This window comes from Balaenoptera acutorostrata, chromosome 20 (assembly GCF_949987535.1).
Source record: "Balaenoptera acutorostrata chromosome 20, mBalAcu1.1, whole genome shotgun sequence".
NCBI lineage: Eukaryota > Metazoa > Chordata > Mammalia > Artiodactyla > Balaenopteridae > Balaenoptera > Balaenoptera acutorostrata.
Genome location: NC_080083.1, coordinates 8,778,863 through 8,805,072, shown reverse-complemented (window position 1 = coordinate 8,805,072; position 26,210 = coordinate 8,778,863). Strand labels below are relative to the sequence as shown.

Genomic DNA, 26,210 nt, shown 5'->3' with positions numbered 1-26,210 from the left:
ATCTGCATAAAGCCGCCCGCCTCCCAGCCAAAACCTGCCGCTCATCTGCATAAGCCCCACCTTCCGGAGCTCCAGCGTGTTCTGTGGGCTCACAGGAACCAGAGAGCAGAACCGGGAAGGTGGTTTTACTCTCTGCACCCCGAGGCCAGTCGGCCTTCCCCCAACCCAGTGGTTTTCAGTCGGGGAGCTATTTTCTCCCCTAGGGGACATTTGGCAAGATCTGGAGACATTGTTGACTGTCACGATCTGGGTGCGCGCGCGCGCATGTGAGAGAAGAGGGAGAAAGAGAAAGACATGGAGATGTGCTACCAGCATCTAGTGAGTGGCGGCCAGAACAAAGTACACGGCAGCACCCCCCCCCCCACACACACACACCAAGATATTATCCAGCCCCAAACGTCAACAGTGCCGCTGTTGAGAAACCCGTGGACGAAGCCTCTTTGCTGGCTCAGGGGATGTGAACCCTGGTTCAAGCCTTCATGAGAGGGGCAGGCCCCAATCGACCACTGAAACTAACACGCTCAGGTCGCAGAGGGTGATAAAAAGTTTATTCTGTACTTCTCCCAGAGTCAGGTAGGGGATAAAACTGGAGAGAGGGCCTGGTTTGGAGATGTAGAGACTCCAGTAGGCTTCCTTCCTGTGATGGGAAGGGCACCATGGAGGGCTTTTTAGGCTGTTCCCCTGGGAGGGCTGCCGAGGGGCTTGACGGGGATGGAGGAGCTGGGGCCGTGGGGCTTCCAGTAGGGGCCCTCAGGTGAAACAAAGGGCCCCAGACAGACAGGGATTCTTCTGAGGGGTGAGGTAGAGTGCTTCCTTCAGCCAGCCCGGGCAGAGAAGAAGGGCAGAGAGCGGACGTAGGAGTCCAGTCGGGAGCGGAAGAGCTCACTTTGCACAGTTTGGCCCAGCGGGCACAGGGGATTCTTCACCACCAGCTCCACGTACAGCTGTGGAGGGGGAGGGTGTTAGAGCCAGGCTTTGAACACTTCTCGTTTTCAACCCCAAACCTACTATAACCTCAGGGGTGTGTGAATGCACAGCGATCAAGGGCTGGAAGGCAAACCCTCCTTGGGGAGAAACTGGTGGTGGGAGTGTATAAGGACCTAAAGGGTCCCAAGAAGTCTGACTTCAATAGAGATACAATACAGTAGGATTAGGGCAGGGAAGCTGAAGGAGTCTGGGGGCTCTAAGTGGCCATGGCTGTTGAAGCTTTGGCGGAAGGGTCCGAGGGGCTGGCACTGACCGCACTGTAGATGTGGTGCAGCACATCTCGGATGGGTCCCACGCCCAAGTCAGTGTTCATGACAACCTTGATCCCAGTGGGCGTCTCGTAGTAATGGAGTTTGTAACGGCTAGTTTGGAAGGCCAGGAAGCCGTCCTTCCTGCAGAGATGAGGAGGATGTTAAGGAATAGAAGCGAAATCTCTCCCAAAGAGATTCTTCTGATCTCCTCTAGATTGACTCCCTCTTCTCTAAACATGTCGTTTGTAGGAGGCTGGTTGACTAAAGACACCTCCCATCTTCACCCCTCAATTTAGCCCCGTTGCCCAACCTCTCTACCTTCAGATCTTCCCCACCGCCGCTCCTGCCAGCTCCTGCACTCTTGCCCCGGACTCAGCCTCTCTGTCTCCTTACCCTCTCTGGGGGCCAAAGCCCCTTCCACTCCAGAAAGTTTCCCCCACCCCCGAATTCCCTCCCTCCCTCAACAACCCCTCTGACTACGCGTACATGTCTAGCGGGGACATCTTGCTGACAAACGAGCGGATAGAGAAGAGCATCCCGTACATCAGCTTGTACTCCTGGAGGGAGAGGGGCAGAGTTAGCTCTCGGTTTTTAAAGGAGCCAGGGTTGGGGTGCGAAGGAACCAGGGTTTGGAGAGAAGAAGCTGGACTGGGACAATGTGCATTTGGAGATATGAGGTCACCCGGGTTGCGCGGGGCCCTCTCGTCACCTCCTCCTTGGGGATCCCCGCTTGCTTCTTGCGGTGCCACTCGCTGTAATGCAGACACACTCCATTCCGGTCAAACAGGTACAGGTTGTGGACAGTCATCTGCAGGGCAGAGAATGTGAGCCTCGCTCCGGGACCGCCCACACCCCGTAGGCTCCAGTTCTCAGCCCGGGATCCCTCCAACCAGACGTGGACCCCTCCCCCGAACTCACCGGAACTTCTCCGAGTGCCCGTCACTCGATACTTCCGGTTTCCGCGGAGCCCCGCCCCACCGGGTCTACGCGCTCTAGCGGCGGAGCAATAACCCCGCCCCTATACCTCTCTCAGCCAATCCGTGGCCGTCGGATACGCGCATGCGCGTCCAGGCTCTCCGGCTCCAGAAGCTGTGAGAGCGGCTGAAAACAAGGTGTCCTGAGGTGGTGACGTCATCGAGGCGAGTGAGGCGGGGTTGCGGGCGGTGGGCGGGAGGCTGCCAACGGTTTTGATTGTAGGGTAGGGCGCGGGAAGGGGGGTGTCTTGGTGTTGCCGAACTGGGGCTTAGGGGAGGGGGGCAGTCCCTTGTCCCCACCTTGGCCGACTGCGTGGCCGAGGACTGAAGGTGTGGAGAGTAGTTGGAACGGGGTGGTCGGGGTAGGGGATCTCAGGCTAGGCTTGAGCGCGGCGTACTTTTTACGGACGTCTGAGGGCGTGACTGAGTGTTCACCAAGTTTCTTTGGGGATAGTAAGGAGGGAGGGATTCTAGGGACCTTGCTATGGCTTTCTTGACAGGAGAGATGGGAGGGGATATACTAGAGAGTTGACCCTGAGTAGAACGGGTGCAGTGGGAGGAGAGGGGAGGTGGGGAGCATGAGGTTCCTGCCCCTCTGAGACCACAGCCAGTTGAGGGGCAAATAAGGCAGCTGGACGGAAATTAGGCCTCTATTGGATTTGGGTCCGTTTCAGTTTGCACGTTCTGGGTGTGAAAACTTAAGAGCTCAGTTGACCAGTGATAGCCTGTGCCAGAAGTTGATCTGCAGCTTTCAGCGCTCCAGAGGAACTGCAACAGGTCTTCTGTCCCCACCCTCTCCTTGCTGCACCCTCCTTTTCCACTGTTACCAGGAGCTGTGGAAAGAAATCCTTTTGCCCTCTCCCATGGCCTCTGGAACCGTTGGAAACCTCTCCTCTAACCAGAAAGGCTCCATACCCTCATTCAACAAGAATCCTTCACTTGGAGTCTTCCTCCTTTCTCCCAAATCTTCCTTCTCGGGGGACTTTCCCCCTGGGCTCTCCTAAAGCAGAACCAGGAGTTCCCAGCTCTGCTGTCTCCAGTTGTCTCTTCCCTGTACTCATGGCAACATCAGCTACCAGCCCCAGTTCGCCTCTCCGGGCCAAGGATCTCTTGAGTGATTCATCAGAAGCCCCTGGGCTGAACCAAGCATCCTCTGAGGTGACCTCCCAGCTGTATACTTCTTTGCACCTCAGTCGTCAGGCAGAGAGCACAGCCCGAGCCCAGCTGTTTTTGCCCACCACCTTCCCACCTCCTCATGAGGTGTTAGATGGCTTGGCCCAAGAGCTGAGTCACAGCTTGTCGGTTGGATTGGAGAACAACTTGAAGAAAAAGGTGAGGGAGGTGTGTCTTGGAAACCTCTAGGGTCTTGGGATTGGGGGTGGTAAAAAAAAAATAGCTTTACTGAGACTTGAACTCCTATTGTTGGATTCCAAATTCCTTTTAACTACACAGTCAGTCATGCTTGTTCCTGGGAACAAATGTTTATGAGGGAGAGAGTGGCCTGGGCCACCATAACTTGGAAAGTTGTGAAACTACTAGCTCTTTTTTTTTTTTCCTTCAGAGACACCTGTGGGATACGTTGCTGTGCTTTAACTGGGATGTGGGTGCTGGGAGTGAGGATAAGGTTTCTTCATCCCAAGAGGGAACTAGGGACTTAAGGAAAATATGCTGAGATCCTTCCAGCTCAAAACTATTTTGATCATATGGTTCAAAATTTGGCATGTAAATCATTAAAACATAGTTTAATCAATTATACATGTTATAGATAGATAGGGTCAGGTAGAGCAGGTATCATAACCAATCTGCAGACTGGTTAGGCCGCCTAGAGGTTGAAAAACTGATAGCCATGGACTACAGAGTCTTTAGACAGGATATTTGCTCTCTAGTTGGCAAGAATCCTCACCACTCTTGTCTTAAGGTGCCCAGTTAATTCATTTACATTACCTGTTTGGCTTCTGTAGACATTTGAGTTTCTTACTAGGTCAGTTCTATTTTTCTTGTTTTCCCAGGTGTGAGAGTAAAAATTCTTGGGCCTTAGGGGCTACTGGATGCCATCTACTCTGGCGGTAGGTAGATTATAGATTATTGCATCTGATTTCCATGTTGCTTTTTCTAGGATGGTTCCAAGCATATCTTTGAGATGGAAAGTGTTCGGGGTCAACTCCAGAGCATGCTCCAAACCTCACGAGATTCGGCCTATCGTGAGTGAACCCCTTCCCTATAAAGGAGAACCTAGATTTAAGGGGTGGGAAAAAGTGGAGAAAGGAAGCAGGGTGTGTGGGGGGTGGCGACCTAGACCTCGGAGATAAGAGATTTCTGGAGGAAAGGTTCCCGTTCTTTGGGAGAGGGCAGGAGGAGTGGGTGAAGTAGAAAGGAAGGACCTCTTCTTCAAGTGGTCCCTGTTCCTCTCCTTACCTGACCCTGGCTGTGGGCCTCTCTGGCTGCCCACAGGGGATCCCGCTACTCCAGGTGCCGGCTCAGAGAGACGGGAAGAGGACTCCTTTGACAGTGACAGCACGGCCACCTTACTTAAGTGAGTTTTCCTTGGGGTTCTCCTAGCTGACTTCCTTTCTTTCTTGGAAAGCCAAGTGTTCTAGTGCTTAACTCTCCCTTTACTGCTTTTGTATCTCTTAAGGACCTAAGATGCTTGTCACTTAGCTTTCAGTTTTCATCCTTTCTCTCTTTTCTTCTATCCCCTTTCCTCCTTTGGGAACATGGGCATCTGCTGCTTAGTACCTGGCTCTCTCCCAACTTCTAGTCCTTCTTCCTCCAGAAGAGCTAGTTTGTTTCTGCTGAGACTTGTACTGCAGGGAGTGTGGAATAAAGGAAGGAGCACTATAGAGTGAATCACAGAACCTGCGTGCTATCTATGGCTCTATCACTTATCTACCTAGCTTTGTAACTTTGGGCAAGTCTCCTGCCCTGAGTTTCAGTTTCCTCTTTTGTAAAATGTCACAGTTGGGCTAGTGGATCTCAAAAGCTTTCCCAACCCTAATATTCTCTACCTGATTTGCTCAGCACCCGGCCCCTGCACGACTTATCTCCATCTAGCTCAGCCCAAGCCCTGGAAGAGTTGTTTCCCCGCTACACCAGCCTTCGGTCAGGGCCCCCACTCAATCCCCCGGATTTTCAGGGGCTGAGAGATGCACTGGATTCAGAGCATACCCGTCGCAAGGTGAGATATAAAGGCTTCCTTTTGACAGCAGCAAAGATTAGAAAAGGGGCTGAAGGTTAAGGGCCTGCAGGCTGGGACTTTGCTCAGACGGCTCTGCTGGAGGCAGGCCTTCTTTGACCATCCCAGCTGTAATGGCACACCTCCCCTCCAGGTATCATTCCCTCAGATCATTCTGTTATTTCCTTCATGTAGTTTGTCAAAGTCTGATATATCTTGTTTGTTTTCCCCCTCTAAAACCTAAGCTCCATGCAGGTCACACCTTATCTTGTTCAGCACTTTCTTCCTAAAGTCTAGAATATACCGAACACATAGAAATACTCTGTGCATGTTTGGTGAACGAACAACAAACTTTGTTGGCTTGTGCAAAGCTACCAGTGATATAATGAGCTTTGTTTCTGTGAGCCTCAGCCTATCTGAAGGGGGCAGAGAGAGGGACAAGGCAGAGGAAGAGTCAGAATTATTGGTTGTGTTGTCATTTTTGGAACCTTCTCTTCCTCCATTTTAAACTGCCTGGCCATGAATGAAAGGCTTTCCCCTTTATCCTTGCCATGTTGAATCGTTGTGTCCAATATGCTTCTTAGGGCAGGAGTAACTTCTCACTCTTTGCAGCATGGGCTGCTGCACCCCTGCCAAAAGGTTCATGGAAATTTTTCCCAGGAGATCTGGAAAAGGGAAGAGGCTGGAAACTAAGCCCCTGCCTCCTGAGGTGGGAGAGGAAGGTGTTGGAGGTCTTAGGCTCCAGAATTCCTGATTCTCCTTCCCCAAACCTGTTCTGTTCTTGGGACCCAGGCTCCCTGTCTCCAGCCCATTTCCCCTGTAGAGGAGCTGGAAAGTTTAGAGCTTTGGTCAAACTGAGGATGGCAACACCCAGACTCCTCATCCTTCTTCCCAGCATTGTGAGCGCCATATTCAGAGCCTGCAGACCCGCGTGCTAGAGCTTCAGCAACAGTTAGCTGTGGCCGTGACTGCCGACCGCAAGAAAGATATCATGATTGAACAACTGGACAAGGTGCCAGGGTAGCGGAATGCGGGTGGGTCTCTCCATGGGGGACACCAAGGAATAGTGAATAGGGGGAGGCGAACCAACATTTCTTTGTTCATGTTGGGAGCTGGGTAAGTGGTGGGTTAACTGACCACTGGGAGAAGGTGGCTGTTGACCCTGCCCCTGTGGGCAGAAAGAGGGCAAAAAAATTATTTGAAATTCTATCTGACTTTCCTGAGACCCTGGCCCGCGTGGTGGAGGGCTGGAACCGGCATGAAGCTGAGCGGACAGAGGTGCTTCGGGGACTCCAGGAGGAGCGCCAGGCAGCTGAACTCACTAGAAGCAAGCAGCAGGAGGTGTGCAACCTGGGTCACGGGGCTTTAGAACCTAGGTCACCGACGGCTGGATGGGAGAGGGTAGAAACAGCTCTGGAATCAGGGCTCCTGACACATTGACCTCAGTCTTGCCGTAGCTGGCCTGACAGTTCTCCTCGCTTCCTCTCCCTTCAGTGTTTCTGCTGTCAGACTTGCATGGTTGATGCCTTCTCAGCTTTCCTCACGCCATGTGGTCTTCTCTCTGGCCCCCAAGTCATTTAGTTCACTCTTGCTTTTAGAGTTTACGTTGTTAATGATTTTCGAAGTGCCGGGATTCCCCTCAGTTCTTCTGTCCTGTGTTCCTCTCTCCTTGAAAGACAGTAACCCGCCTGGAACAAAGCCTTTCTGAGGCCATGGAGGCCCTGAATCGTGAGCAAGAAGGTGCCAGACTGCAGCAACAGGAAAGAGAGACACTGGTGAGAATGCTTCCTGGGTTAATTCCAATAGAGGCTGTTAATTACTTCTAGAGGGATACGGGCTTTTGATGGATTGTGGGAGTTCGTAATTTGGGTTGCACCAGGGCAAAGTGTGTTCTTTAAAACACAAGTTCTGGGGGCTTCCCTGGCGGTCTAATGGTTGAGACTCTGTGCTTCCACTGCAGGGGGCACGGGTTCAATCCCTCGTCAGGGAACTAAGATCCCGCATGCCTCAGTGGCATGGTCAAATAAATAAATAAATAAATACATAAAAAAAGATTTAAAAGAAAAACAAAAACACTAGTTCTGCTAGATACTCTACAGAAAGTAAGCTCTGCCACCAAGTAAGTTTGAGAGACTCAGCAGATTGTATCCTCATTAAAATCATTTGGATAATTATTTTTAAATACAGATTTCTGACCCTTTCCCAGAGGTTTTGATATATGGGGGGTTGGGGAGCCTAAATATTTTCAGAAATTTCCTAGGTGATTTCGTTCAGCCAGGTTTGAGAACCCTGGTCTATGGCAGACCAGAAAAGGTATGGGATGAGACTTACTCAAGTTTCTAATTGCTGAAATGATAAGATGATTACCCATATGAATTAGTAGCCAGGTTTAGAATTTCTTGCATGCATGACACATGCTTGCTACATGCATGCTGGTACTTATATTCCTAACAGGCTACATCCAAGAGCGCTGATGGAGGCTGCTGGTTGGCTAGTACACGATTGCAGGCTGGATTTTCTAGTCTTTGTGGAATTTCTTTTGATGACTATGGTGATAGCTATTGTATATTGAGTACTTACTACATGCCAGAGACACTGTGCTAAATTATTTACATACACTTTTAACTTTAATCCTCACAAGGTAGACTGTAATATGCCCACTTTACAGATAAGGATGTATGCCTCAGAACACAAAGTAAATGCAGAGCTGGGATTCAAACTGAGATTTGAACCCAAATCTACCTAACTCTGGAACAGAAGCTCTTATTTACCATATTATAATCTTGTGGGCTTGTTAACTATTGTATTTTAACGGATGTAATTCTCAGCGGGCACACTGTGTGGGGGTAAGGGGGCAGATTGCTGGTCTCTTGAGGGCATGCTAGGGATCTTGGTTTTCTCCTGGGGCTATAGGAAGAGGAAAGGCAAGCTCTGACCCTGAGCTTGGAGCTGGAACAGCAGCGGTGCCGGGCCCTGCAGGAAGAACGGGATGAGGCTCGGGCTGGGCAACTCAGTGAGCGTCAACAGTTGGAGACACTTCAGGTGGCCCTAGAAGAAGAACGGCAGACCTGGGCCCAGCAGGAGCACCAGCTTAAGGAATGCTACCAGGCGCTGCAGGAGGAGAGCCAGGCTCAGCTGGAAAGGGAGAAGGTAAAAGCGGCACTTGGGGAATGGGGGAACAGATGAAGGACAAAATAATTGAATGAGACGGATGTCAGAAAACGCGATGTAGTGGACTGGGATGGAGAGTGAAGAACTATATGTGGGAGAGAAGACTGAGAGCGTAGGGCCTGCAGGAAGGGCTGGGGGCATCAAATACATGGAGGGCCGAAGAGTGAGATTCAACAGAGATGAGGAAATAGGTCACATGTGAGGAGAGAGGAAGCTTGGTTTTTAGGGTACGGGAGGATGAATCGGGGAATAGAGGTAACCGGGAGACAGGCAATGAGGTACAACTTAAGTTTGATTTCTCTTTCTTACGGGAACACCCAGAGGGAGGCCCAGGCAGCCCGGGAGGCCCAGCAGCAGCTGGCATTGGTGCAGTCCGAGGTGCGGCGGTTGGAAGGAGAGCTGGACACAGCTCGGAGAGAGAGAGACGCCTTGCAGCTGGAGATGAGCCTGGTGCAGGTCAGGAGGCAGAGGTTCTTGAGGAGAGTTCCTGGTGAGAAGACGTAGGTCTGAGGCAGAGTGACTTTCAGGAGTCAGTGCAAACACTCCCATTTCTAACTAGAATTTTGACCTTTATGGGCCTCTGTTTTTATGCATAAAATGTGTGGTAAGGGCACATTAATGAGTTTCTGAGAGACTTTTCCTTATTATAATGGTTGACTTAAGGAGACACCCAGTTTCTGGGTTAGTGAGGCCAGTGTTTGAGAGAACACGCTTTTACTTTTCACCTGGCCCATTGAGTTGGAGGGCTGACCACATGGAAACTAATTTATCACGGAGGGCCAAGGGTGAAGACGTTAGTAAAAAATTCGGTAGCAATTTATACGCTGCTGTACCCCCTGAACTGATGCTAGCTGTGCGTGTCTATGTGGACATTCAGTAAACCTATTGAATGGTCCTTCTGTGTAAGCTCTGTGCTGGGAAAGTCCTAACACAATAGCCCCGGCCAACAAGGAGCTCACCAGATAGATGGGGAGTTTGTCTAGCACACACATTTTTGAAGGAATATGATAAATAAGAATTTAGAGTAAGGAGAGCTACTCTTTACTCAGACGTCATCTTCCTAGTGAGTTCTTGCCCAACCACACTGAGTAAAATCTGCAACCTCTGACAATCCCTGTTCCCTTTCCTGTTTAATTTTTCTCCTACTATACTACATAATATACCTTTTTATTTATTTTACTTAGTATTTAATTTTTTAAAATTGAAATATAATTGACTTACAGTATTATATTAGTTTCAGGTGTACAACACAGTGATTTGATATTTTTATATATGTTACAAAGTGATTACCATGATAAGTCTAGTTACCATTTATCACCATTCAAAGTTATTACATTATCATTGAATATTCCCTATGCTGTGCATTATATCCCTGTGACTTATTTATTTTATAGCTGGAGGTTTGTACCTCTCGATCCCCTTCACCTATTTCACCCATTTCCCCACTCCACCTCCCCTATAGTGTATCTTGTTTATTTTCTGTAAGTTGCATGAGGGCAATGATTTTTGTCTATTTACTGTTAAATCCCAGAGTAGCGCCTGTCTTTAGTGTTGTTCATGTCCTCCATTTCGTTATTGTTCCATCGATTATTGAAAGTGGGGTATTGAAGTCTCCAACTGTGGTTGTAGAACTGTCTGTTTTCTCCCTTCAATTTTGTCATTTTTTTTCTTCATAAATTTTGGGGCTCTATTAGATACACATATATTTATAACTGCTATATCTTCTTCATATAACCTTTTTGCTTAAAATCTATTTTGTCCGATATTAATATAGCCCCCACCCTGTCTTTTGTTTACTATTTGCATGGACTATCTTTTTTCATCCTTTTACTTTCAACCTTTTTGTGTCTTTGTAAAGTGAGTCTCTTGCGGACAATGTATAGGTGCATCATGTTTTTTTCTTTTAATCCATTATGTCAATTCCTGCCCATTAATTGGAACATTTAATCCGTTTACATTTAAAGTAATTACTGTTAAGGAAGGACTTCTGCCATTTAGCTGTTTGTATTTTGTATGTCTTAAATGTTTTTGTTCCTCAGTTCCTCCATTACTGCCTTTTTTTTTTTTGATAGTTTGTTGATATTTTTGTAGTATACTGTTATCTTTTCCTCTTTCCTTTTCTGTATATTTTTAAAGTTAGTTTCTGAATGGTTACCTTGGGATTACAATTAACATCTTAAAGTAATAATAACCTAGTTTGGATAATACCTACTTTAGTTTCAGTAGCGTATACTCTGTTCCTATATGTCTCTGTCCCTCCCCCTTCATATTGTTATTGTTACAGATTTGTAACTATTGTTTTATGCCTTTGCCTTTTAAATCATATTGGAAAAAAGGAGTTACAAACCAAAAGTACAGTAATATAGGTTTATATTTGCCTGTGTAGCAACCTTTATCAGTTGCTTCATATGGCTTCAAGTTACTGTCTAATTTCATTTCATTTCAGCCTGAAGGACTCCCTTTAGAATTTCTTGTAGGGCAGGTCCACTAGTAATGGTCACCCTTAGCTTTATCCATCAGGGAATGTTTTAATTTCTTCTTCATTGTTGAAGGATTTTCCTCACATTCCCCCCGCCCTCCCCATATAGAATTCTTAGTTGACAGTCGTTTTTCTTTAAAGCACGTTGGGACTTCCTGGTGGCGCAGTGGTTAAGAATCCGCCCGCCAATGCAGAGGACACGGGTTTGAGCCCTGGTTCGGGAAGATCCCACATGCTGCAGAGCAACTAACCCTGTGCACCACAACTACTGAGCCTGTGCTCTAGAGCCTGTGAGCCACAACTACTGAGCCCGCATGCCACAACTACTGAAGCCCACGCATCTAGAGCCCGTGCTCCGCAACAAGAGAAGCCACTGCAATGAGAAGCCCACGCACAGCAACGAAGAGTAACCCCCACTTGCCGCAACTAGAGAAAGCCCGTGCGCAGCAACGAAGATGCAACACAGCCAAAAATAAATAAAATAAATAAATTATAAAAAACAAAAAAACATGTCATTCCACTACCTTCTGGCCTCCATGATTTCTTAGGAGAAATCAGCTATTAATCTTATTGAGGCTCCCTGGTAAGTGACAAATTGCTTCTCTTTTGTTGCTTTCAAGATTCCCTCTTTGTGTTTGGCTTTTGATAGTGTGACAATAATGTGTCAGTGTGGATCTCTTTGAGTTTATCCTGCTTAGAGATTGTTGAGTTTCTGGGATGTGTAGATTTATGAATTTTATCAAATTTGGGAAGTTTTTGGCCATTATTTCTTCAGATATTTTTCTCTGTTTCTCTTGACTTCCCTAATGCATATGTTGGTATGTTTGGTGATGTCCCAGAGGTCCCCCAGGTTTTATTCATTTTTCTTCATTCTTTTTTCTTTCTGCTCATCTGATGGGATAATTTCAGCTGCTTATCTTCAAGTTCATTGATCCTTTCTTCTGCCTGCTCACATCTGCCATTGAGCCCCTGTAGTGATTTTTTTTTAAATAGATTTTATTTTTTAGAGCAGTTTCAGGTTCACAGCAAAATTGAGTGGAAGGTACAGAGATTTCCCATATGCTTCCTAACTGCAGCCCCCCACAGCTTCCCCTATTAGCAGCATCTCCCACCAGAGTAGTACGTTTGTTACAGCTGACACATCATTATCACCTAGAGTCCATAGTTAACATTAAGGTTCACTCTTGCTGTTGTACGTTATATGAGTTTGGACAAATTTATAATGACATGTATCCACCTTTATAGTGTCATACTTAGTTTCACTGTTCATCACTTCCTCCCTTTAATCTCTGGCAACCACTGATCTTTTTACTTTCTCCATAGTTTTGCCTTTTCCAGAATGTCATATAGTTGGAATCATATAGTATGTAGCCTTTTCAGATTGGCTTCTTTCACTTAGTGATATGATTTTTTTCCATGTCTTTTCATGGCTTGATAGCTCACTTCTTTTTAGTGGTAAATAATATTCCATTGTCAGTTTATCTTTTCACCTACACATCTTTGTTGCTTGTAAGTGTTGGCAGTTTTGTTGGTTTTTTAAAAAATATTTATTTATTTATTTATTTATTTATTTATTTGGCTGTGCCAGGTTTTAGTTGCGGCATGCGGGATCTTCATTGCCACCTGCGGGATCTTTAGTTGCAGCATGAGGGATCTTTAGTTGCAGCATGTGGGATCTTTTAGTTGCGGCATGCAAACTCTGAGTTGCGGCATGTGCGGTCTAGTTCCCTGCAGGGATCGAACCAGGGCCCCCTGCATTGGGAGTGCAGAGTCTTAGCCACTGGACCACAAGGGAAGTCCCAGTGTTGGCAGTTATGAGTAAAACTTCTATAAACATTCATGTGCAGGTTTTTTGTGTGGACTCCTTTGGGTAAATACCAAGGAGTGTGGTTGCTGGGTCATACGGTAAGGGCGCGTTTAGTTTTGTAAGAAACCACTATAGTGTCTTCCAAAGTGAGTGTACCATTTTGCATTCCCATCAGCAATGAATGAGCGTTTCTGTTCCACATCCTCACCAACGTTTGGCATGTCAGTGTTCTGGATTTTGGCCATTCTAGTAAGTGTATAGTGGTATCTAGTGAATTTTTCATATCATCAGTTGTACTTTTTCAGCTCCAGAATTTCTATTTGATTCCTGTTTATAATTTCAATCTCTTTAAATCTCTTTATTAACACCCCCTATTTGTTCATACTTTGTTCTGATTTCCTTTAGTTTATTGTCTAAATAGCTCATTGAGCATATTTAAGACTGTTGATTTTATGTCTTTGACTAGTAATCCCAATGTCTAGGCTTCCACAGGAAGAGTTCCTGTTATATTCTCTTTTTCCTTTGAATGAGTCATATTTTCATGGTTTTTTTGGTATGTTTTGTAATTTTTTGTTGAGAGCTGTATATTTTGAGTATTATAATGTAGTAACTCTGGAAATAATATTTTCTCCCTCCTCAGGGATTTCTTTTGACAGCTGCAGCCGTCTGTTTGTATAGTGACTTTTCCAAATGGTTTTTGCAAATGGTATTTCTTGTGTGTGTTAATTGACATTTCTGTTCCATTATCTCTGTGATTAACCTGTGATCTAACAGATTTTCTTAAATGTCTGGACTCCCTCCTGCCAAAAAAAGTGTACATGTCTCTTTATTTATTTGTTTGTTTGTTTATTTATTTATTTTTAAGATTTCTTTTTTTTTTTTAATCTACCGTGCTTACTAGCCTGGCTAGGCTCCCATTTTTCCTTTACTTTGACCTAGTAATTCCGTACTGTTTCATTACCTCTTTGATACTTTTTAGGAAGAGATATACATGTATATACATATATTTAAAAAATATCTTATTCAACTTGTTTGTTTTTGTTCAGCACAACAGTTACTCTGAATAACAATCTGCCAGTACTAGAAACATGATCTACTCCTTCTCTTCTTATACTTTCAAATAGTTTGTAAGGTTGGATTTAATATGTATTTCTTGAATACTTGGTATTTGACTTGATTTTGCTTCTTGAATGTTTCTAGAAATATTTAGGGGGACTTCCCTGGCGGTCCAGTGGTTAAGACTTCGCCTTCCAATGCAGGGGGTGCGGGTTCAATCCCTGGTCAGGGAACTAAGATCCCACATGCCTCATGGCCCAAAACATAAAACAGAAGCAACATTGTAACAAATTCAATAAAGACTTTAAGAATGGTACACATTAAAAAAAAAAAGAAAAGCAATCCTTTAAAAAAAGAAAGAAAGAAATATTTAGGCTTTATATTTCTTCTTGAATTATTTTTGGTGTTCTTTTATATATATCTATTCAGTCTAAATTTTCTAATCTATTGACTTAAAGTTGTTCATAATTTTATCTTAATGTCCCTGGCATCTTTTCTACTTTTTCATTCCAGATATTGTTCATTTGTGTCATTTCTCTCATCTCTTTTTTTTTTTTTTTTTAATTTATTTATTTATTTATTTTTGGTTGTGTTGGGTCTTCGTTTCTGTGCAAGGGCTTTCTCTATTTGCGGCAAGCGGGGGCCACTCTTCATCGTGGTGCACAGGCCTCTCACTATCGCAGCCTCTCTTGTTGCAGAGCACAGGCTCCAGACGCGCGGGCTCAGTAGTTGTGGCTCACGGGCTTAGTTGCTCCACGGCATGTGGGATCTTCCCAGACCAGGGCTCAAACCTGTGTCACCTGCATTAGCAGGCAGATTCTCAACCACTGCGCCACCAGGGAAGCCCTCATCATCTCTTTTTAAAACCATCTTACTCATGATTTAATTAAATATATTTTCAGAAAATTAACTTTTGGCTTTGTTGATCTTTTTTTTTCTGTTTTATTAATGTCTGTACTTTATTTCATTTCTTATATTTTCTTTGATTTTATTCTGTTGTTCTTTTTAAAATCTTCTTAAGATGAATGCTTGCTTCTTCTAAGTTCCTCCATAAGTACTAACTTAAGTGCATCCTACAACTTGTCTCATGTGATATTTGCCTTATTGTTTGGTTCTGAATAATATTCATTTTAAAAAAAATTTATTTATTTGGTTGTGCCAGGTCTTAGTTGTGGCAGGCGGGCTCCTTAGTTGTGGCGTGCATGTGGAATCTAGTTCCCTGAGCAGGGATCCAACCCAGGCCCCCTGCACTGGGAGCGAGGAGTCTTAACCACTGCACCACCAGGGAAGTCCCCTGAATAATATTATTTTTTTATATGATTACTTTTTGATCTCCTGGGTTATTTCCAAACGTATAGGGTTTTCTAATTATATATTTATTATTGATTTATAGCTTAAATATTTGTGATTAGAGAGCATGGTCTTTTAAAAAATTACTTATTTATGTACGTTCCACCCAACTTTTTGTGTTGAAATATTTCTATCTTAAATGTTGCTTGAATAGTAAGTATAATGAGTACACTTAGATTCATCAATTGACATTTTGCTACATTTGTCTGTTGTCTGGCTGCACCTCTTTCTCTCTCTGCCCCTTCCCACCCCCCTTCCTCTCTTTTCTTGTCCCCACCCCCATCATTGGAGAGTTTCTTGTGGATATCATGAGAGAATATACTATTTTTATTATTTAAATTCTTTGAAAATTGTTGAGACTTATCCCTTAATATATGGTCAAGTTTTCTAAATATTTCATGTGTGCTTAAAAACATGTATTTTACAGTTGTTTGGTGAAGTTTTATATGTCTATTTGTATATTTGTCTAGTTTGTTAGCTATGCTGTTTAAGTCATTATATCCTTTTTTATTTTTTTTCTATTAAAAATCTCACTGAGTGTGGATTTGTCTGTTTCTCCTGTAGTCTGTCAATTTTTGCTTTATACATTTTGAGGCTCTCTTATGATTAGATACATATAATTTTTTAAATTGCTATATCTTTCCTGGTAAATTGAGTGTTTTATCCTTATGAGATGACTCTATCTCTTACAAGGCTTTTTGCCTTAGAGTCTAATATTAATAGATCTATATTGATCTTTAAAAAAAATAAAAGTTTCCCTGAGAAATATTTTTCTAACCTTTTTACTTTCAACCTTTATATATTTGCCTTTTGGCTGGAGCATTAAATTCATTTAATTTAATTAGTTTATTCATAGCTGAATCCATGTCTTAACTTTATATCTTATTTTGTCTTGCTTATTCAATGTTTATTTTCCTCTCCTTTCTTGTCATCTTTTAGATTCATTATTTTTTCCGCATTTCATGTTTGTTTGTTTTTTTGTCAGCTAGTTTTAAAGTCAAACTCAGTTTCTGTTTAAATTCTCAAAGTTAACTTATCAGAGGTAAATATCAAAGACAGAGAAAGGAGCCGTCAATTCTACATGGATGGGTCAAGGTAGTCTCCCCAGAGAACTCTAAAAAATATTTTTAAGATGTAAAAGTTATCTGTAATACAAGTTCAAATATTACAGAAATAAACGGTTGCCTTCCCTTCCCGCATCACTTTGTGTCCTTTTAGAACCTTTTCATATGGGTTTCTGGGCTGGTGCTTTAAAAAAATGTATATGCATTTGCTGCAACTTGTTGTTTTTACCTCATAATATATCTTAGACATCTTTCCATGTCAATACATATAGATGTGTGTTATTTTTAAGAATTAAATTAAGATGTATAGATGTTATTTTTAAGAATTATATAATATTGCTGTAAATGGATGAATCATAGTTTATTTAAGCATTTTCCTTTTGATGAGAAATTTACACTGATGTCAGTTTTTTTCACTATTAAAAATAATGCTGCAGGGAATTCCCTGGTGGTCCAGTGGTTAGGACTCCGTGCTTCCACTGCATGGGGCATGGGTTCGATCCCTGGTTGGGTAACTAAGATCCCGCAAGCCACACGTTGTGGCCAAAAAAAAAAAAAAGAAAGAAAATAGTGCTGCAGTGAACATCATTGTACATAAATCTTTGGCACCCCTTCTGTAGGATAGATTCTTTAAAGTGGAATTGCTGGCTCAGATGGAGTATATATTAAGTTTTTTCATTAAAAAAATTTAGGGTAGTGATTATTTTATAATGTATAAAAATATTGAATCACTATGTTGTATACATGAAACTAAAAAAAAGAATTTAGGTAACAAGGCATCTAGAGTAGTCAAAATCATGGAAACAGAAACAGTGGTGATGTTAGGGGCTGGGGAAGGAGAAATGGGGAGTTGTTGTTCAGTGAGTATAGAGTTTCAGGTTGTTTTTTTTTTTTAATTTTATTTATTTGTTTATTTTTTGGCTGTGTTAGGTCTTCGCTGCTACACGCAGGCTTTCTCTAGCGGGTCCTACTCTTTGTTGCAGTGCGCGGGCTTCTCTTGTTGCGGAGCATGGACTCTAGGCGTGTGGGCTTCAGTAGTTGTGTCTCGCAGGCTCTAGAGCACAGGCTCAGTAGTTGCGGTGCACAGGCTTAGTTGCTCCACGGCATGTGGGATCTTCCCAGACCAGGGCTCAAACTCATGTCCCCTGCGTTGGCAGGTGGATTCTTAACCACTGCGCCACCAGGGAAGCCCTAGAGTTTCAGTTTTACAAGATGAAAAATTTCTACAGGTCTGTACAACAACATGAATATAGTTAATACTACCTAACTGTACACTTAAAAATGGTTAAGCAGGTAAGTTTGTATTATGAGTTTCTTACCACAATTTTTTAAAATTAAAAAAAAGAATTTAGGTAACTGTAAGGAGTTTGGTTTGATTGGAACCTATTTGGGAGAGATGAGATAGATGAGTGGGAGATCATAAAGGGCCTTATAAGCCAGTTTAAGCAGCCAGAACTTTATTCCTTAGACAGTAGGGACATTTGAAGGATTTCAAACAAGGAAATAAATCGAGCATCTTTGTGCTTTAGAATATTCACTCAGGCACAAAGTAGAGCATCCACTAGGGCCGGAATGAGAGAGGGTGGAGGGTAGAATAGAGTCAGGGAGATCAGTTAGACTTGAAGTAATACTGAATTAATGTAGTAGTGAGCAGAAGGGTAAATTAGAGAGCTGTTAGTATTGAATAGAATGAAATGACCAGTGGGAGGGGCAAAGATGTGGGAGGAGTCAAGAATACCTCCGGGTTTCAAATAGGTTGGGTGTCTCAGTGGAGAGTGGTGCCATTAACTAAGGCAAGAAATATAATAGGAAAAGGTTTGAGGGTAGAAAAACAAATGAGCTCGATTTTGGATGTGTTCTATTTGAGGCATATACAGTAGGTTTCTGGGTATATGGGCTTAAAGCTTAGAAGAAAGGTCCAGGCTAAAGAGAGAGATATAGAAAGTGTTTTAAGGTATAAACGGTAGCAAAAAACATGGCCTAAATGCTAGACATTTGCTCTACACAGGTAAAAGCATCAGTGACCCAGAATGGTAGCATGTGGTCGAAAAGAAAACTGAAGACAGAACTCAAGGAAGCATTCTGCCTTGATGGGCAGTTGGAGGAGGAGCAGTCAGCTGAGACTGAAGAACAATCGGATAGAATGAGATTGTGTGGCTGGTGGTATCACAGGAGTGAAGGGGAAAATGGTTTTAGAAGGAAAAGCTGATGTAGGTGGCAGGTGTTGCAGTGAGATCACATAAGATAAAGACTGAGAAATAACCACTGCGGGATTCAGAAATTAAGTTCTTTGCCATGCAGGACTCTGAGTGGAAGTCAGATTTCAGTGAGTTGACAAGGATTATGAGGTGAGAAAATAGACAATGATTCTGCTTTAGGAGGAGGGAACACGGACATTTTTTGAATGCTCCCCGGGTTTCAGGTGGTACCCCAGGAATATTGCACGTGTTACCTCAGACACGTGTAACACATGATTGTTCTACCTAACTTTTCTTTTGTCTAAAAAAAAGATATTTCTATTATCCAAAGTCATTTTTACTTTTGTGTACACATAAGGTGTGCGCACCTCATGGTTTAATAAGGAAAGGAAACCTCTTTCACTCCTTGTGGCAAAATTCTTGTTTCTTTATCTCTTAGGCGTACGAGGTAGCGTTGGTACGTGGATTTTTTTGTCTACCTTATATCCTCCATCCTCTTCTAAGCCCAGACAGAACCGAGCTGACAATGACCCTGCCTTCCCTTACTCCCAGGCCCGGTGTGAAAGCCAGCGGATCCAGATGGAGTCGGAGCTGGCCGTGCAGCTGGAGCAGCGGGTGACAGAGCGGCTGGCGCAGGCTCAGGAGAGCAGCCTGCGTCAAGCAGCCTGCCTGAGGGAGCATCACAGGTACGTGGGGCTCACTGACTGTTGCGTCTCCCCAGCCGCAGCACGTGGTGTCGGGGCCCGGCCCAGACCCCCTACTGTCTTCCAACGCACTGGCTGCTGTCAGTCTCTCGGTGGGAGAGCTGCCTTCAGGTTCACAGGGAGAGCCAGACGTGCTTGGGGGTTTTCCATTTTCACCCCATAGGAAGCAGCACTTAACCAATGAGTGATGGCCACAGGAATATACATGTCCAGCTCCCTAGCCCCCGGTGGGTACAGTGGTGAGCTTCGACCTGCAGCGTTTCCGGAGCCGCCCGGGGGTGTTGAGCCTCCTCCCCCCTTCACCCCTAGTCCCCTGCCAGTTCTTTTCTAGAAATGCTTCTTAAATGAACCACTTTCCCATAAATCCTCATCTCCGTCTCTGCTTCTGGGGAACCCACCCTAAGATCCCAGCTGTCCTCTTTGCTGAACGCCCTGTGCCGCGGCTGGGCTGGCTGGCTGGCTCACTCTCACATGCACGCGTTCTGGCTGTTTCTTACTTGATTAGTTCTTCTGTCTCAAGATTCAGTCCTCTTTTCTCGCCTGTGTCCTCTCAGGAAGCAGCTGCAGGAGCTACACGGACAGCACCAGCAGGAGTTGTCCGCCCAGTTGGCTCAGTTCAAGGTGGAGATGGCAGAACGGGAGGAGAGGCAGCAGCAGGTGGCTCAGGACCATGAGCTCAGGTGCCGCCCCGGGTCTCCCCGTGAGGCCGCAGTCCCAAGGGAGTGGCCAAGGGCCCCTTCCTCCGTAGCCCTGGCCCCAGCGCCTTCCACAGTTTCACGTGTTCCGTATTCCCCTCTGGTTCTTCCTCTTCTCCGAGTCCCTGCTTTTTTAAAAGCCCGACATCGCCTCTCGCGTCTTGCCCTCAGGCTGGCCCGGGAGCAGGCGCGAGTGCGGGAGCTGCAGGCTGGGAGCCAGCGGCTGGAGGAGCAGCGGGGGGAGCTGGTGGGGCGGCTGCAGGCCCTGCTGCAGGCGCACTGGGAGGAGGCCAGCCGCCTGCTCAGCACCGCCGCCCTGCCGCCCAGCCCCCCGGTACGCTGCTCAGGATTGCGTTTAGACCCCTTCTCTGGAAATCTAGCTCCCCCGCAAGGGTGGTCCGTAGTTCACCCCTATGTTGGCATCTCCTACTTCCTTCTTTTAATTATTAAATGTTTGTTATTAGCTAAAATCTTTTTTGGAATAGATGATGACATGCACATGGTAAAAAAGAAAAAAAATCCAAACTGTTCAAAAAGGTATACAGTGAAAAGTAATCTCCATCCCATCCCTGCACCTCGGTCTCCCGGTTCCTCCCCCCAGAAGCAGCGGCTGTTACTGGTGTCTCGAGTGCCGCCCCCGAACAGTAGCCTTCTGTACACAGTTTTGTGACTTTCTACTTAACCAAGTGCTTATTGGTGGACATTAATGTTGTTTCCTGTATTTTGCTTCTACAAACAGTGCTGCAAAAAATATCATTAATATATGTCTTTGTGCAAGTATATCTATAAAATTTCTAGAAATGGAATTGTAAGTTCAAAAATAAGCATTTTAAAATTTGATAGAAGTTTGATAAATGTTCCCAAACCTCCTTTTAAGGACGTTCTACTAATTTGTAATCTTATTAAAGTGTCTGTGCCATGTCTCGTCTCTTTAAGTGCACCCTCTCTTGTGCCCAGGTTCCTCCTGCCGGCCCCTCCAGCCCTGGGCCCCAGGAGCCGGAGAAGGGGGAGAGGAGCATCTGGACTGTGCCCCCCGTGGCGGTGGCCCTGAAGCCCGTATTGCAGCAGAGCCGGGAAGCACAGGAAGAGCCGCCCAGGGTGCTGCCACCTGTTCTCTGCAGCCCCTCCCCAGATCTTAGCCTCCTGCTGGGCCCCACTTTCCAGAGCCAGCATTCCTTCCAGCCCCTGGAGCCAAAGCCGGATCTCACCTCATCCTCAGGTGACTGGGGACAGAAGTCACTGGGGTTCTCCTTACCCACGTGGATTCGCTCCCTCTTAACCTAGCTTCCTTTCTGTCCGGGACTTGAGCATTTCGTTTCCCACATCACTTAGTGACCATAAATTGCAAGGAGCAGAAATCCACTCGTTTGTTCAAATAAAGGGAATGATGCTTATGGAAATGTGATGTATCTGTGCTTAATGAGAACTGGGGTTCGTTCAGGGGCGCTGCCAGGAACTGGGCAGCTGTTCCTCGTCTACTGGGGCCTGCGTGGGCTCCGGGCTCTGCCTCCCCGGCATCTGCTCCTTCCTCTTGGTCGACCAGCCCTCTCTCTCCCTCAGGTTCTTGCTCTCACAAGGTTGGTTTGCACGTGAGTTTGAGCAGCCATGACACTGACTCCAGAAAGACTCTAGACAACCTTACAGAGACATTGGTGCCTCTGTTTCTTAGGTCCAGTTTAAAGAGAGGCGATCTGTTGGGTTGGTAACCATCCCTTGGATCGGCTGACCTTGAGTGGCGGCCACGCGTGGTTTAGTCAGCTGTGAGTTGTGGGGAAGACGGTGCTCTGTGTGGTGTAAACATGACAACCCAGGTAGAATTAAGAATGAGGGCACGTTCTGGTGAAGGAGCCGGAACGTGTCTATCGATCTTAAACCATTCTGTGCTGCGGTGGTATTTATTTATTCAGCAGCCGAGTACCATAGCCTTCCCCTTCTGTCTACACTTCTGTCGTAGAACTCAGCTGTGCCAGCTCTCAGTTGCCTTCAGTTCATCCCTCTCCAGCTGTTTTCCACTGTGACCAGCTTCTCCTGGCTGTGCTGCCCCTGTTATATTTAATAGGCCCCTTCCTTCCAGGCCTTTGGTGAGCTGATTTGCGGAGAACCCCCTCCCCTACAGCACACGCCCCTGTTTCACTTTACAGCTGAGGCCTTCTCTGCAGCTGGGAGCTTCCATCCCGATCACAGGGCAGAGCGGCCATTCCCTGAGGAAGATCCTGGGTCCGACGGGGATGGCTTCCTGAAGCAAGGGCTGCCGCCCCCTTCCCAGCTGCAGGGCCTCAAGCATTTTTTGCACCAGGTAAGAGGGCCCACCCGTCCCACCTTGTTTTCTCCTCTCCTTCCTCAGTTTCTCTTTCTACTCTGGGAGACTAGGATTCTGACTTCATCCGCCTTTTAGGACTAAGACTTCGTCCCAGCTTCTGCCTCTCCCAGTTGCAGTAGTTCCTTCTGGAACTTAGGTGACCAGCCCCAGCTCTTACTTCCCCAGTTGCCGCTTCCCTCAGACACTGAGGTCTCTTTCTTCAGCGGTCCTCAGGGAACCTTACTGTCTTGTCCCCCCAGCTGCTGGAGACAGCGCCCCAGAGCAACGAGAACCCCTCCAACGACCTGCAGCCCCCTAAGTCTGGTGAGCGCCACCTCTGAAGAAGGTTGGGGCCAGGCCTGGAAGGGGTGAGAGATCCGGTTACCAGGGACGGGTCTTTAGGAGCTGGCAAAAGTGACGAAGCCCCACGAAGGCTAAGGTGGCAGGATTCCTTGGATTTTGCCCCATTTCCTGATTTGAATCTCTTTCCTTTGCTAGGTCCTCTGACTGCCCCATCTTGGGAGGAAGCCCCTCAGGCGCCACGCCTCCCACCCCCGGTCCATAAAACTAAAGTGCCCTTAGCCATGGCGTCCAGCCTTTTCCGGGTCCATGAGCTTCCCTCAGCCCATTCACAGAGCAGCGGTCCCAGCGTTGGCTCCCCAGAGAGAGGTAAGCAGGTCATGGTTTACCGGCAGATAAAAAGGGTAGGTCTCAGGTGTGGAGCTGGTACCTGGAACTGAAGGCCCGTCTGGACTCCGAGAGCTGGGATAGGGTTGGGGGAGGGCCTAGGATGACGACCATTACTGATGTGTCTCTCAGGTGGAGATGGGCTCGCACCCTCGAGGCAGCTGATGGAGGTGTCTCAGCTGTTACGACTGTACCAAGCTCGGGGCTGGGGGGCACTGCCTGCCGAGGATCTGCTGCTTTACCTGAAGAGGCTGGAACACAGCGGGTACCAGCCTGGGAGGGAGGGGAGGAGGGCCTAGGTGGATGGGATCTGGATTGTGGGCAGGAGGAGTGGAGAGCGCGCGTTGTCCTGTGAGTAGCAGCTTCCGTCCTTCTCTGGGGAAGAAGTGAGGGTGGGATGTAGATCGGAGTCTCCTCCAGCGCTCACTCCTCCACACCCGTCTTTTGTCTCTACTTTTCTGTTTGTCTGGTTTTTTTTTTTTTTCACTTCTTAAAAAAAAAAAATCTCTTCTCCATGTTTTTCTACCTTAGTTTTTTCCTCTTTACCCTGCAGCTCAGAACTGAGAGTCCTAGGATTGTGACAATCTAGTATAACTCAGTATTTGATTCCACTAATGTTTCCTCCTGTTTGATCCCCGGGTCTGTCTTGTTTGTTCTTATTCTTAAGAGACAGAACTGGGGAGTAGTTCTTCCACCCTGTGTGGGGAGAGTGCGGGGAACAGCTGCCCATCCTCATCCCTTGATTTGTGTGGCAGGACTGACAGCCGAGGGGATAATGCCCCCAGAAGGAACACAGACTCCCGCTTGGGTGACATGCCCCGGAAAGAGGTGAGGGAAAGTAGGGCGGGGGCGAGGGGCTGCGGGCTCTCACTGGCTCACGCCTCGCCCTCTGCACACCCGCCAGCTGGCTCTGTCCTCTGTCGCCCGACCCCTCCGATCCCGGGTCCCATTTTCTGTAGCATGGCCCTTCCCCTTTGCTGACTGACTCTGGCCCTCCCCACACACGATGCCTTTCCTCAGTGGCAGGCGGGCGGTTGAGAGGACGCGACACTGACTTTTTTTTCCTCTTTTCCCTCAACTCTCAGATTCCCTCCCAGGCTCTCCCTCGCCGCCTCGCTACAGCCCCTAAGACTGAAAGACCTCCAGCTCGGAAGAAGAGTGGGCACCCTGCCCCTGGTAGCGTGAGGAGCCGGGGAGGGATCTGGAGATAAGCCCCTGGTCTTTCTCTTCTTTGGTCTCTTATTTTTATTATTATTATTTTAATAAATCTCAGTAGTCTGTATTAGAGTCTCTGACTCATAGAAATTTGGAAATGGAGGATTTACAGGAAACCACTTTGTGAAGAAACCTCATTGTTCTATTTGAGTATATTTTTTATATGTTTCTATTTTATATTCTGTGGAAAAAGACACGAGTGCTTTGAAAGAAAACAGTCTGTGGCTAGGTTTCAGAAGCATTAGAGAGCTAAAGCTCGGTGTTTCAAGAGTAAAACCCACAGAGTGATTAGTTCTGGTTGGTAGTGGAATTATGGATGATTCTTATTTTCTTCTTTATACATTTCTGTATTTTCCAGCTGTTCTAAAACAAGTATGTATTACTTAATAATCAGAAAAACACTTTCAATAAAAGAGTAAGTTATTGTATAAAGAGTTTCAGTAAAAATTTGATTGTTGGAGAGACAGTTTTGTGTTTAAGGAGCAGATAATTCTTTCAGATGGCGCTAGTAGGATTCTGATGGACAGATTCTGCTCCAGCCAGGCCACATGTTACGGCTATAATCGTCACTCTTATGGCTTTGAAACGTGTATAAAAGACTAGAGTGCTGGCAAGGAAAAAAAGCCATGATTGTGAAAACTTTCATCCTAATACTCACCAAAATGAACAAAGAGAAATAATATTAGAGAAGAAAATGACATTAGTGTGAAAGTGTGAAAGACCCCAACTTCGTAGGACAAACTCTGAAAAACCCATAGTACAGTTTAGATTAAACTGAAGGATGGTACCTTGGGACCCACACACAGCTTTCCAGCTCTGGAGCCCAATGTGGGGCGGGGATGATGGTAGATACGATTCTTAGGGCCTGGTCCTAGGTGGGTGTTTGAAGGACAGTTTACTAGATTCTGTGAGGAGGGTGGGGTCCTTCTATGTGCCCCTGAATTATTTGGTTAGCTCGAGAACAGACTTGACAGGATATGGATTCACACGGTATTTCATATTAAGAAATGTTTCGATCTTATAGTCAGCCCTCCATACCCACGGGTTCTGCATCTGGGGACTCAACCACCTGTGGATCAAAAATATTCGAGAAAAAAAAATTCCAGACACTTTCAAAAAGCAAAACTTGAATTTACTGCACACCAGCAACTAATATTTACATAGCATTTACATTGTTTTTGTAACTAAATACATAGTATTTACATTGTATGAGGTATTATAAGTAATCTAGAGATGATTTAAAGTGTACGGGAGGATGGGGACTTCCCTTGGTGGTCCAGTGGCTAAAACTCCGCGCTCCAATGCAGGGGGCCCGGGTTTGATCCCTGGTCGGGGAACTAGACCCCACAAGCCGCAAGAGTTCGCAAGCTGCAACTAAAGATCCCGCATGCCGCAACTAAGACCCAGCACAGCCAAGTAAATAAATAAATAATAAATATTTTAAAAATAAAGTGTATGGAAGGATATGCATAGATTATATGCAAACACTTAGTTGTTTTTTATATAGGACTTGAGCATCGGTGGATGTTGATATCTGCAGGGGTCCTGGAACCAACCTCCTACCCCGGATATCAAGGGAGCACTGTATTTCCTTCCACCTAAAAGTCACTTTCCAGCTCCTGTGGGAGGGAAAAGGAGGAGAAGATAAACAAAACCATGAGCAGCAGGTGTGCAGGCTCTCCTGTCTGGCTCTGGGGACAGCTTGTCAGTCATCAGTCCTGCACAGGACTCCTGGCAAAGAAACAGGAGTTGCACCAGCTCAGGGGACGTTTCAAGGCCAATCTCTTTAGCCACCTATGGAAATGTTTGCTTTTCTATTTTTCATCTCAAGTGCCTAGAATTATTTGACCAAACTCTGTGATTGATGGCATACCACCGTCTTTGGGAGGAAACGGTTTTATACAATTTTTAAAAACTGGTAAAATGAACACCCAGTCTTACCTCATTATCTTTTGGATTCCAACCTGCCAGCCTCAGTCAATATGCCCTACGTTTTTCTTGACATGAAGGACGGTGTGGAGAATATTTCCCAGCTCTCCAGAACAAAATCAGAAAAGGGCACAGTTGCTGACTTAACTATTTTGTGAGCTAGTTACAGTAA

General features: G+C 45.8%; 2 protein-coding genes across 7 annotated transcripts; one reads left to right on the top strand and one right to left on the bottom strand.

The window, feature by feature from the left end:
* Window positions 1–529: 529 nt before the first annotated feature.
* TRAPPC1 (trafficking protein particle complex subunit 1) lies at window positions 530–2,209 on the bottom strand. Its single transcript, XM_057536264.1, has 5 exons — window positions 2,157–2,209; window positions 1,948–2,046; window positions 1,725–1,795; window positions 1,241–1,379; window positions 530–944 (listed from the first exon to the last, which is right to left on the bottom strand). The coding sequence occupies exons 2-5, from the start codon at window positions 2,044–2,046 to the stop codon at window positions 816–818; spliced, it is 438 nt and encodes a 145-aa protein (XP_057392247.1). The 5' UTR covers window positions 2,157–2,209; the 3' UTR covers window positions 530–815.
* A 156-nt stretch (window positions 2,210–2,365) lies between these two features.
* On the top strand, window positions 2,366–24,524 carry CNTROB (centrobin, centriole duplication and spindle assembly protein). Of its 6 annotated transcripts, none has more exons than XM_007166367.2 (20): window positions 2,366–2,381; window positions 3,043–3,544; window positions 4,329–4,413; window positions 4,664–4,745; window positions 5,231–5,387; window positions 6,280–6,396; window positions 6,609–6,725; window positions 7,061–7,159; window positions 8,298–8,534; window positions 8,877–9,011; window positions 19,062–19,195; window positions 19,768–19,893; window positions 20,080–20,242; window positions 20,866–21,127; window positions 22,050–22,204; window positions 22,468–22,531; window positions 22,706–22,876; window positions 23,027–23,159; window positions 23,650–23,722; window positions 23,980–24,524. In XM_007166367.2, the coding sequence occupies exons 2-20, from the start codon at window positions 3,272–3,274 to the stop codon at window positions 24,103–24,105; spliced, it is 2,709 nt and encodes a 902-aa protein (XP_007166429.2). In that variant the 5' UTR covers window positions 2,366–2,381; window positions 3,043–3,271; the 3' UTR covers window positions 24,106–24,524. The 6 variants fall into 6 exon arrangements, 5 of the variants coding, with proteins under 5 accessions (XP_007166429.2, XP_007166430.2, XP_007166432.2 ...); XM_057536390.1 differs by lacking the exon at window positions 2,366–2,381 and adding an exon at window positions 2,483–2,542; XR_009006352.1 differs by lacking the exon at window positions 2,366–2,381 and having other exon boundaries at window positions 2,448–3,544; window positions 23,562–23,722; window positions 23,980–24,056.
* Window positions 24,525–26,210: the final 1,686 nt, after the last annotated feature.

Coding starts and splice junctions, on each gene's coding strand:
- CNTROB (XM_007166367.2), top strand. CDS start 3,272: ATGGCAACATCAGCTACCAGCCCCAGTTCGCCTCTCCGGGCCAAGGAT. Junction 7,160..8,297: donor AACAGGAAAGAGAGACACTG/GTGAGAATGCTT, acceptor CTGGGGCTATAG/GAAGAGGAAAGGCAAGCTCT. Junction 22,205..22,467: donor TCAAGCATTTTTTGCACCAG/GTAAGAGGGCCC, acceptor TTGTCCCCCCAG/CTGCTGGAGACAGCGCCCCA.
- TRAPPC1 (XM_057536264.1), bottom strand. CDS start 2,046: ATGACTGTCCACAACCTGTACCTGTTTGACCGGAATGGAGTGTGTCTG. Junction 1,380..1,724: donor AAGATGTCCCCGCTAGACAT/GTACGCGTAGTC, acceptor TCATCTCTGCAG/GAAGGACGGCTTCCTGGCCT. Junction 945..1,240: donor TGCACCACATCTACAGTGCG/GTCAGTGCCAGC, acceptor CCCCCTCCACAG/CTGTACGTGGAGCTGGTGGT.